Consider the following 12,317-nt stretch of genomic DNA (forward strand, 5'->3'; position numbering starts at 1 on the left):
GCTTTCAGCTACATTCATGTTTTTCCTCTCTACTTCACATTGCCATGTCTTTATTTGCATTTGATAACAGATTACTTTGGGGATACTTGAAAAACATAATGCTGCCATAGCATCTTGTGATGCAGCTTATGAACGTTGTGTTCAAGCTGACCTGACGGCACTGACGCTGAGCTCTGTCAGACAGTGTTTGGAGGCAGGTCTCCCAGCCTGCTGGGATCCCTGCGGTCTGGCAGAGAATTCCTGTAGTCTTTAGGTGTCCAGCCAGCACCTGCTTTGCCCAGCTGAAATTCCTGATTATCCAAAAGCATGTTCGATGTTTTTCCCCCTCCTTTTTGGTCCTGAAAAAAATTAGGTTTACTGAGCGAGCCAAGTTGCGTCAGTTTGGCAGGATGTGTAGATACCTTCAGAAATAACTTGTGCATTAGAGCTGTGATTATAACAGTGCTGGATCTGTATCAGTGATTTCATTTGAACTAATTGGCTGCTGAGAGCATTGGTATGTCTCTTTGTCCCCATATTTGAGTAAGATTCAGCTCCTGTGATCCAGATGATCTCGTCCTAGTGAGCTTGGCTCATCTCTAATGACGCCAGGAAGACTGTCCTGGAGCATGAAACATGCTGGAGAGCTCGAAACTAGAGCTGGAATATTTATCCTGATTCACTTTGTCCGAAAATGCAGACTCAGCTGGCCTCATGTCCTATTCCTCCACCTCTTTTTATTATTTTTTTTTTTCCTCCCAAGCTAGGAAATAAGCTTGCTTCTCTCAAATAATATGAATAACCAAAGTCCAGACAGGAGTCTGAAAGGCTGTAGGTAGTAGTGCAGCTGTTATTATCCATAGAGATCTTAAACTTTCTGTAGTGCTTGTGTACTGCTTTAGATGAGTAGGCCAAGCTGAATATATTGTTAAAGAATTCTGTTTTCATTCTGGATACTTTAAAATTGTCTCAGTTGGGCAACAAACCTGGCTGAATTATTACTGCTGCATTAGAAACCTGTGAAGATGAAGCTCGCTCATATGAGGGACTGGCAGCCTGTCTGTCTGAAAGTCTGTGGGTCAAAAAGTACAAGCAGCTGGCTGAAGTTATCAAATGTAATGAGAAGGAACGTAGCTGAAAATAAAAGAAATATAGTTGTGGGCTGTTGTGCCCGTCTACTTGCAGTACTGGCAGCTTAGATGTGCTTTTGTGTCCAGGAGAAGGGATGGCCTGACACCCAGCCGCTTGTTCCAGGGCAAGGCACACTTGGTGGGAAGGCTTTTGGAAAGGCTAGGTGCTCCCTGGGCAGAGAGAACGCTTTCCCGAGTTTGTAAAAACAGCAAAGCTTAGAGCAGCCACGTTTCCTCCTGTAGATATCCTCATTGTCGTCTCTCCTTGCTCTCCCCTCCCGTGTCTCCAGCCCTGGGCAGTTTGGGTGGTCACACGCGATGATGTACGCTTCTGTCTGATGTAGCTTTGCAGCAACCATTGTCTGTGTACCTGAATAAAAGCATCAGAATTGGTTTACTTTGCTTTTTGCACCTTGCTAAGGTCTTTATTATTGGATGAATTTTTATTATTAGATATTGGGAAGAAATTCCTCACTGTGAGGTTGTGAGGCACTGGACCAGTTTGCCCAGAGCAGCTGTGGCTGCCCCGTCCCTGGCAGTGTCCGAGGCCAGGCTGGACGGGGCTTGGAGCAGCCTGGGCTGGTGGCAGGTGTCTCTGCTGGGGGTTGGAACTAGGTGATCTTTAAGGTCCCTTCTGACCCTGTTCTATGACAGTGTGCTTGCTGCCTATGGATAACACAGTGCTGTTGTAAAGCTGTGGCTCATGGTGAGCTTTGGTTATAACTGAATTTCACAAGCTGGTGTGTTCTGCAGGTTGCCTGGGTTTGGAGCTGATAGGGGAAGAGCTAAATGGATAACCCGAGTTTGGAATTTGATCCCTTAGGATTCTCATTAGGGCCACTTGTAGTGAACAAGCTATATAAGAAATCTAGCACAGAATGTCTGTGCACCACTGTACAGCGGGTGTACTGGGAGCCGGGGCGAGACGGGGGAAGCCAGCTCGAGCTCCGGCTGGGCAGAGGAGCTTTCTCACAGCCACGTTCGGTTACCTGGAGCAAGACCCACCTTCCTTCTCGCCGGCGGGCTTTCCTCCTGGTTTGTGTCACAAGTGTCCAGAATTTTGGGGGGAGGAATAAAATTTTTCAGGAATTGAGGGCAAGGAGAAAAAGAGATTGAGGGGTTGGGGAAATTCCCATTAATATTTTTGCATACTTAGTGTGGAGAGTTGTAAACATCCCAGATTCTCCCTCTGCCTGCCCCGGGGGACCGAAGCTTGGGCAGTCGGGCAGCGTTCCTTCCGCGGGAGGTTGGCTGCGTGTTCGTGGGGTGGGGTGGAAACAGCTGGGCTAAAGCGGTGGCTGGAAAAATAGCTGTGTTAAGGGGTAAGAAACAAAACCGAGCTGGCTTCTTTGCAGGCTTTTAGGAGGGATTGTCTCTAAAATAGCTACTGCTGCCCTTTGAGCTGTTGGAGGCAGGGCAGGCTGAGCCATACATCCAGTCTTACTGGGAATATTGGAAACACAGAGCAGGGTTATTACCTGTGCTGGAGAAGCTTTGCACGCCTTCATTAAGGAAACTTTAAAGAAATGACTTGTCCCTTTGACTTCGGGATTAAAAATAGTGAATGTTAAAAGAGAGGGAAGTTACCTCTTGTGAAAGGAGGTTTAGTGGATGGAGTAACAAGGAAAGAACAAAACCTGTTAGGGATGGCTGGGGAATCTGCTGGCTTTAACCCTTTGCTCGTGTGTCTGTTGGTTGGTTGATGAGGTTTTAGAGAAGGATCTGGATCTTGCAAAATATTCTCTGTGGGTGTTATGGGTTTATGCTGCTCTTTCAACACCACTGTCTTACACCCAGCTGGGATTTGCTCATCGTTCAACTATGGCAGGAAACACTGAATCTGCTTTTTTAATAAGCACTCATGGTTTTTGCTGCCCCCCTCAAATCCCCAGGCAGATACTTTGTGCTTTTCTTCATGTTCTTTTACTTCGGAGAAGCACAATTTTTAGGAGCAAATACGCTGTTTGACTCCCCCTTCCTGGTGCTGCTTTTGGGAGTTACTTTTTCACGCAGCTGAGGCTTGAGTTAATGTTTAGCAAGCCTCAGCTTCAGCCCAGGCTTGGGAACAACTCTTTGCTATTTTCTGCTTACTCCGAGAGCAGGATGCTGATTGTGGGCTGTGTCCTTCAGCCCGCGTCCCAGGCGTGGGCGGCTCAGCCGCGGGCACTGCTGCCTTGAAGGCTCAGGTGGATTTACACCACTCCTGCTCTGTCCGCACAGGCGGGTGGATGCGGGGAGGGAGGAGAAGGATGCTCACGGGCCTCCAGTCAGCACCGCGGGGGTGACAAGGAGCAGCTCTTCGTTATCAGCCGCGAGGCTCGTGGGCAGAGGGGCACGGCCAGGCTGGCTGCTGCTCTTCTCCCATCGGGACATGGACAAGCATCGCACGTGCAGCTCCGGGGTGGCCAGAAGTGGGATCCCCAGGCCCTGGGTGGTGTTGGCATCTGCCTGGCCAGGCAGCAGTGGCAGGTACGGAGCGGGGCTGGGGGTGTGTGTGCTGGGGGGGTGGCTGCTCTCCCTGCCAAAGGCAGGGCTGAGAGGCGAGGCAGGGTAGGTGGAAAGAAAGTAAGATTCCAGAGGTAAGCAGGCTATAACATGCTCTTTAAAACGGTGTTGCGACTGCCTTGATCCTGAAATAAAGCCTACTAACCCCCTCTCCACCCCACCCCACCCCCCACCCCCAGCTTTTTTTCCCCTAATTCACTCTCTAACTGGGGCAAGCACAGCAAGCTGTGGAAGTGGGACCTGGGGGTGCATGTGTGGCTGAGGGGGGCTAAAATGCAGGCTGTTCCCTTGTGATTCAGTGGTAATGCTGCCCTGGCAGCTTACGGGGTTTGAGGGCTGTTCAGTGATTTGTAGTGCTGTACGAAGGTTAAGAACTGGTTATTTATAAATATCATGCAAAGCGTGCGTACTAAAAGATAGAACTGAAAACTGAACTGCTTTGCTTGACAAACACAGTACTGTGTGTGTGCTTACTGGATGTTAGGTGACTTCAGACTCACCTAACATGTATTTGCTTCAGCCTAGATGTTGCAGCAAGTTTCAGAAGGTTTCCCTGCTGCAGTAAACGAAACCTGTTGGTTTGTGTGAATGTACTCACAGGGATTTAGTTTCTAACCATAGCTCCCATATTCATGCTTCTGACTTCTCATTTTTCCTAGTTTGCTTTTACTTTGTGTGTAGAAGCAAGAAAGGAAATATTTAAAAGATCCTAGTCAAAATTTGAGGTGTAAAAATTTTTTTATATATATATATGAAAAAATCATAATCTTAAGGGGACTGACACAGGAATAATATGGCAAATTACTTTAAAATTACCCATGTGTAAGAGAACTAGACTAACACCTTGAGTATTGCAGGGCTGCTTTGGTAAAAATCAAAATATTCAGTAACAGCTTAACTTGTGTGGCAAAAACCTTAGTTGAATTCTGGTGGCCATACTGGTGCCAAACAGCTCTGTGGCCAGGCACTGCAGCAGGAACCCCAAATTTGCCTAGTAATATTTACCAAAATATTTAACTCCTAGTTAAAAAGTGGCAACGGGCAGCTGTTCATTCAGGACTCACCAGCAGGTGAAACGCGTCCCGTATGTATATGTGTAGCTAAGCCACCTAAAACATGCCTATACAATAAGGTGATGATATGCCAGCCATCCTGGTCTTCTAATTAATTGACTTTAATGACTGTTTATTTTTGCAGCAGTAACTGTGGCATGCTCGTTGGGTTCCCATTCAAGACACCGGCTTACCCGGCAGCGAAGGTGTCATGCCTCCAAAGCACCGCTGAGAAAAAGCCATTGCTGAGCCAGCTCTTCCTCCCTCGTGCTCCTCCTCTTGGTGCTGTAAAGCTTGTGGCACCTGAGGTGGCTTGTGGCTGGGGCTGGTGGCTCTGGGCTTGCCAGCAGCGCTCTGGTTATTAGTTATAAAAATAGTTATAAATCTTAACCAAGGGCAGGCTTTTTATGGCAATGTAATAGCCAAGCACTGGGTGTAATAACTCTTACCGGAGAAATCCAAGCAAGGAGCTTATGACTGTCCCTCCTGTCTTCCTGCATCCCCAAACCTCTCTCACACAGCTGGATGCATAGCTGGATGCCAGGACATCTCGCAACCCCTCCATACGTTGTGGTCAGCGAGTTACTCTTGGTGATCTCTTCAAAGTCTTTTTCCTGTTCCCATACAGCTGAGCAGCAACTTAGCATTACTGATTCTCTGCTGTAATGGTGTAGCTGGTAGAATGGGCTACAAGAAGAAATAAAAATGAATCCTGTCATCCCGATTTTACTCCAAGTTCAACATTAATGAAGTTGTAGAACAAATATTTAGTATGTGTGAATCTGCTTTTGTAAAAAGCCTTTGCGTTCGTGAACAATCGTAAGTTCACAGCCTGTTATAAAGGATTCAGACACACTTAGCAGCCTTTCCTCTGAAAGCCCTGTGGTCCCTCACCCCTTTTGTCCCTCTGAGGTCCCTAGAGGTTGAGCATCTCGCCTGAAGTCACAGCAGTGATGGAAATGAAGTAAGGGCGTCTTGTCTGACGTAACGGTAGCATGTTTCAAGGATGCGTTTAGTAACTGGGAGGTATTGACTCATTCTGGCCTCGGCAAAACCCCTGGCAGCGTGTGCTACAGGCTGTGACAGCCAAGTCACCGAAGGGCAGCGAGTCCCTGCCTGCCACTTGGTGGGAATCCTGTGCACAGGCTCAGCCTCGCGGCAGCCACAGGGAGCTGAGGAGGAGGAGTGGGTAAGAGCAAGTATGTGGGAGCCCCCGTCTGTAGCTGGCGGGTCTCTGGGGTCTGCAGCCCCACGCTGGTGGGTCTCTGGGTTTGGCATCCTGGTGTTGTGCCAATAGGTGGGATGTGAATGGCAGCCCAGGTCCTTGGGGCTGCTGGATGGACGAAGCCCGTGTGTTTAGATGACTGTGGATTCAGTGGAGTGTGTGAGGTTGGAAATAGAGATGGGAATGCCACCTCTTAATTAATGATTCTCATCTAATCATCCCGTAGATCAGGCTTATCAATTCGTAATTGCATTAAAGATGGCAGTACTAGTAAAGCTTTGTTTTGGCCAGGTACCCCTTTCCCGCAGCCGGATTTCCGTGTCAACGAAAGCCCTTTCCTGTTTGGCTTACCCTGCCGGTGCAGGGAAAGTGAACAGCAGCCTCGTCTGCAGTGACCTTACAGTGAAACAAAAGGCCACGTACAGAGAGCGTGGCTGATGTCTTCTGCAGCCAGAACAAACCCTGGCATGGTGGGACAGACACCCAGCTAATAGACTAAGCTAAACGTGGCTTTGAATATTTTTAATGTGGCTGTATCTGCATGGGCTTACCAATCCGGTGTGTTCTGCCCTGAGTTTTGGTCTGAGACACCTCCAGGCACATCTGTAATTACAGGCAGCTTTCGCTACCCCTTAGCTGCTTTTTTAGACACTTATTAGACCCAGTGCAGGCACATCTGTTCCAGATGAAGGCCTGAGACAGCAATGTTGAGATGGAGTTTCTCTGCCCTTCAATATTTTGATAGAAGCACTTGTTGTCGGGTAAGTTATAACCTATGTATTATTTAAAACTCCCAGTGCTGTGGCGGGGGTAACCTCTGGAGTTTGCGTCCAGCACAGAAAATGATGGAGGCGCTAAGCTGTGCACAGGCATCAGGATTCACGTTTTTCCCTCCACAAAGCACTGGGCACAGGATTGCTGTTTTGTCTTTCTGGCGTCGCTGGGAATGCCAGGACAGAAGCTGGGGAGCGCTTTGTTGTTGTTGGAGCAGGGGAAAGCTGGAGCTTGTGTGGAGTACGAATTACTCCACGCATGCGGAGCTATCTGGCACGTCCTCTTTATCACTTGCAGAACAGGCTTCTTCAAAACAACCTTACATGACGCTGCTCCCTGAGCTGCTTGCATAATAGAAGATCTTGATGAACTGATTGCTGTGTTACTGAAAACAAGCTGTAATCTTATTAGCAAATTGTAGTAGTGACGTCTTCGCTATTCCTGCTGGTGCTATACCCACCGACCTTCAAGTGTGCTGTCCCATGGGTGCAAAGTCTTTGATAAAGTGCCTCTATGTGAATATAAGTGACAGCTGGCAGCAGCACTGTATGGCGTAGCCTGGGCTAAAGGCACGGTGACTTCTCGTAGGGGATGCTTTTGGTGAAACTACTAGGTATAGGAGCAAATACTCTATGGTTAGAGGTTATTCCAAGATGTATGTCAGCAGTGGCAGCCTGCTTCTAAGATTGCTTTAATTCTGGGTCTTTAGTTGTTTAGTTAAGCTAGTTAAAGTAAAGCATGGTAAGAGCAATTGGGTGAGTTACTGTTCATCGCTGCTGCAGTGATTTGATAATTTGTATGTCTTTGCTTTTATGCTTTGGTCCAAGGAATGTGAAGCAGCCATGTGCTTTTCAGTTTTCTCCTAAAAGTAAACTGCAGTAGTGCTTTGTGTACAAAATCTGGGGGATTGTAAGGGCAACAAAGGCAGGCGTTAAAGTTTTGTAGTAGAGCTTTCTTTTGGTTTAGAACTTTAGAACTTTGGTAGAAAAATTGTGGAGCTTTTGTCCACAAAGCATCTCCTGGATAAATTTGCCATCTGTGCTGGGAATACAGTTCTGTGTAATTCTGTGTGTCTGGATGAAATAGCCACTTATGTGTACTTCATGTAAGATTTTGACAGCAAGTTGTTTGACTTCTTCAATACAGGGACCTGTTCTTATATTAGCATTGATGCCTTTGAAAGACTGAGGTTTAAACTTCCAATGCTTTCGGTGAGCAAATTGTATCTATATTTCATATAGATATCTGTATTATAGTTATATATTATAGGTGCCTATATTATAGTTACGTATTATAGGCATCTATATTATAGTTATGTATATTTTTTATATATATAGCTATAGATATGTGACTTACTGCTTCAGATTTTTCTCCAGTTTTTCAAATACTTCTGTCTGTTGCTTCTGGATGCCTTCATCCTACTATGTGATTTTAAACAAGGAAACCTATCATCATGAACTGTGGTGGGCTGATCTTTAGGTCATTATTTCTCTCCAGAATTAACTACACCGTTCTTCATTTGGGTTTAGGCTGCTTGCTTAAGGTAGGAACTTGGAAGCAATGTGAAGATAGACTTGTACCACATAGACCTTGTTGTTTGTTTCTTTTGATCTTGTGCTTTAGTACCCATCAGTTGGTTTCAACCTTGAAGTAAATTGAAAGCTGGTAAGTTGTGTGTATATTGTGACGCTAACATATTTTTGTTCCTTGACTTAGTGTCTTCATCTGTCAAAATGCTGCAGCCAGTTGATAGAATAATTTATTATATTTTCCTCTTTCAAAAGTGCTTGTGTTTCCTGCTAGTGGTCTGAATTGCTATGATGCTGTACCTTGGTGTGCTGCTCCTAACTTGCGCTTAGGTTAATTCAGACTCCTTCCATCTGTTTCTTTGTTTCATGTGGGCCTTTGTGCTTGCTCCAGATCTTTGGAAATGTCTTCAAAAACTAGGTGCTTGTTGTATGGAAGGGCTGCCTTGTATAACTTAATTATTCTGTTCCCGTTGCCTTTTTCTCATCTTAGCTTTTTCTGGAACCAATATTAAAGGAATTCCATTTCTTGGCTTACACTTGTCACCTTCTGTTCTGTTTGAAGTGCTTGAGATGGAACCTCTTTATTTATTCATCTGCTCGAGAGGTATTTCAATGAGGGAAGGATGTTGAGCAAGCGATGAGGTAGTTAAGGCAGCTAGGGATCCTTTGAGAAGCTCAGTGCTGGGAATGATTCAAACCTGGCATGATCAAATGCGTAGCAACAGTGTTTATTTTATTTTGGTATTCAAGAGGGCCAAGAATTGCATGAGTATTTGCAATGTGTTTGTCATGTGTTAAGAGTATCTAGGATCAGATCAAAAAACTACTCTGAGACTGCGTATCCTAGCCCAGGATGGGTGAGCCACCGTCACTCGGAGTCAGTCTGTGCAGGTCTTGCTAAGGGCTACCAGTGCCCTTCAAAGAGGGGGTTTATAGAAGAAATAATAGTAAGAAAATTAACTGTATGAGGTCCATGCCAGCCTCATTTCTCATAACTGTGTTATTAATGGTTAAGTCAGGGTTCGACTGAAGGTGTTAGGCGAGTCAGCTGAATGGATCTTGAGCCCCTCTAAAACTGGCTCTGCTCTTGAACGAGCCGAGAAGGTTACACTAGGATGGTCAGCCTTTCCACAGAGTCATTCCTTTACCATTGTCCTTAGCTGGATCTTTCTGCCAGTTTGCTTTTGGGGGGGTTAATTTTTAAAACTTCATAATCTTAAGTTTTTTGTTACACTGACAGTGCAACTATGTGAACTTGATTATTCCACCTACTCCTTGCCCAGTCACAACTGAGCAATTAACATTTAAAGCCAACAATCTACACTTTCAATCTAAACTGTTGCTATGTTTATACGTCACAGGTTGCCCTCTGTTGACTTGGGAATGCAATGAGGAAGAACAGTCTTTTAGGTGCGCTGAATCTAAAATTAGCCTTCCACCTGGGTGGTTGCATTTGTAAAGCACTGTGCCCTGTGTTCAAGAGAAAAAAAAAAAAAAAGCCAGAAAATAAAAGATTTTCTAAAGGTGAAGGCCTGATTTTGCTGTGGTGTTCCGTGAGACAGGAACAGCAGTGCTAGCTTAGGACTTGTAGAGCTGGGGTTTGGATCCTGCTGCTGCTGTGCGGCATGAGCATCCTGCACCTTGGTGAGATAGGCTTCAGTGCCTCAGCCCGTGGGGTCGAAAACAAGTTAGGATGGCTTTTGGGCTGTTTGAGACACAAGTAGTTCAAATACTGCTCTCCAAGAGTAGGCATACAGCGTGCCTCCTGTGGAGCTTTTCGGTGCAAGCACTGCCAGCTCATCTGTATTTCCAGCTGTGGAAGGAAGGAAAATAACTGTGGGTGGTACGGCAGCACATGCTGGAGTAGGATCACGGTACCGTACCCGTTGTTGTCTGGCAAAGCTGTATCCTGGCACCAGTACTCTGTTGTCTCCATATGGACTGAAGGTGCTGGAAGATCAAAATTAACTGCTGGCAAAGCTGTAGCCTGAAACCTGGGCTGTAAGGATGGCGTGACCCTTCTCATATGTGCACCAGGAATACGCCCTAATGCCTTAAATAAGTGTTACTCCACTTAGTTGTAGTATCTCCCGGACTAAAACTTGCATTCAGGGTCTGGTATTTGGACAAGTCACCCAGAGCAACTCAAGAGCCACCCTTCTGAAAAAGCTGAAGATTGTATTTACATTGGCTTAATGTTTTGTTGTGGGTTTATTTCCAGGCAGGTGTGGGGAGGGGCTTGTCATAGCTGTGTGACGCAGGCTGTGCAAGCTGCTCCTCAGGTCTAGGGTAGGTTCTGCTAGATCTGCAAACCCTAGTTCTGTTTTAGCATGAATCCATGGAGATTTCTGGGATGTTAGATGAGCAGGCTCTAAAGCTGAACATGAAGGAAAGGTGCATTTCAGAGCTGCTTTAATCTGTGTAACGTAGGTCCCACAGTAGTATAGGGCAATAATTGAGGTCAAGAAGAGCAGTTGGGTGCCTGCTGAGGGCCTTTAGGAGAGCAATTAGGAGAGCTGGCAAGGTGCTTCCTTAACCTACATGATGGTGTGCTCTGTGAGGCTGCTCTTCAGTGCAAGTTGGGCTGCCAGCGTTTCTAGCACTGATACAGCCAAAACCAAGTCCCTCAAGATAATCTAAAAACCTCCTGGTGGGTTTCATGTTGCAAGTGATGATTTCTGTTGCCTGGTGTGTAGTAGAATTCTAGTGAGATATCAAGGCAAGGTATTAAATGGTCTTTTCGATGCTAGCAAAGTGGCTTCACTTAAATCTAATCCTTTCACAAGAAGGCTGTTGGCAAATGTGAGAAAATGGAAAGGAGTACTAAAGATGAAGAGTTAACGTGGAGGATGCGATCTAAAGTTTTAACTCCTACTGGATAAAGATGTAAGTAAAAATTTGAAAGGGGAAATAATGTAGGTGTAGTAGAACAGAGAGAGATGGACAGAGAGAGCTATGCAGATAAAAAAAATATTGTTAAAATCTTAGATTGACTATTTAAGTGATCTGCCAGGCTATAAAGTGGCATCTCAGCTGGAGGCCTGTTATTTGGTTATCCAGGAATAGGAAAGGTGGGAGAAGTGGGGATGGGTAGTAAACAAGCAGATCACCTCTGCCCTTGTCACAGGTGGGCTGAGTGGCATCAGAGCTCTTTTCAATCTTTCACTCTTGTGTTCCTGTAAAACAAGCAAACAAAAACCTTCCTATTTTCATTCTCAACACCATGTCTGGCTCTAGACGATCCTGGAACCAGATTATTGCTTTAGTTCTGACCTTTGGAAGAGAAGGACTGACTATGTGCATATTAGAAAAAGGTATGAATGCAATATGCTTGCACATGTGTAAATGTAAGTGCAGAATATCCTACAACATATGCCTCTTAGTTATTAGATTCTTCAGACTTAGCCCTTTATGACTTGAAATGCTTCTTCTAACAGAAGCAAGTTGGTGCCAGAACTGCTAATAATGGCTTTCCAGAATAAAAGGAGCTAAAACATTCCAGATATTTTCCCATCTATAACTTTTTAAGTCCTTCTGGAGTTAGGAGGCTTAGTTGCATTTTGTGGGTGTTGTGTTGTCATGGTTTTCAAGGCATAAGACTCAATCTGCGCTTTTTTTATTGTGAAACTGGAAAGCAGTTCTGGTCTGGGTGGTGGTGGTGGCAGTGGCTGTTCACAGGTGGTTTTCAAACCATCCAGGGTTAGCGTAGTGTGCGATCTCTTTAATTTAGTATTTTTAAGTTGAGCCGTTGAGGTGTCTTCATAAGTAGGTTCTGCTTACCCCACTTTTTTTAATGTCTTTGAAAAAGATACACAGCAGGGTTTAAATGGCTTGTAACCCTTTGAAGAAAATTAAAATTAATTTTAGGAGAGGCATTGTTTTATGAGCTGTTGAGAACCTCACAGCTTTCTGCACGGAGGTTGAAAGCCAAAGGAGGCCGGGCTGGGACTTCGGCCACCCATGAATTAATCAGCAGACTGGTAAGAAAATTCTGTATGTTTGGGCTTCCCAGGACACTTGTGTTGTTTCACAGCTGAAAAATCTGGTCTGGTCAGGAAAAGAGGGCCTCACGCATCAGAGTTGTTTATTGCACAAGCTGAGATGCAGGAGATGGAGCTGTGCC

At 45.5% G+C, this 12,317-nt stretch overlaps 1 protein-coding gene across 6 annotated transcripts in view; it reads left to right on the forward strand.

Annotated features, from left to right (window-relative positions):
• ARHGAP40 (Rho GTPase activating protein 40) overlaps positions 1 to 12,317 on the forward strand; it is a 42,428-nt gene that overhangs the window by 10,105 nt on the left and 20,006 nt on the right. The window contains exon 1 of one of the 6 annotated variants that reach the window (XM_040608964.1): positions 3,332 to 3,578. The exons of 4 other annotated variants lie outside the window; for them this stretch is intronic. In XM_040608964.1, coding sequence (XP_040464898.1) covers positions 3,481 to 3,578 — 98 coding nt within the window. In that variant the 5' untranslated portion in view covers positions 3,332 to 3,480. Of the gene's footprint in view, positions 1 to 3,331; positions 3,579 to 12,317 lie in introns of those variants that run through there. One more of the 6 variants, XM_040608963.1, reaches the window with a different exon arrangement.

The sequence above is a fragment of the Falco naumanni genome, chromosome 10 (genome assembly GCF_017639655.2).
Source record: "Falco naumanni isolate bFalNau1 chromosome 10, bFalNau1.pat, whole genome shotgun sequence".
Lineage (NCBI taxonomy): Eukaryota > Metazoa > Chordata > Aves > Falconiformes > Falconidae > Falco > Falco naumanni.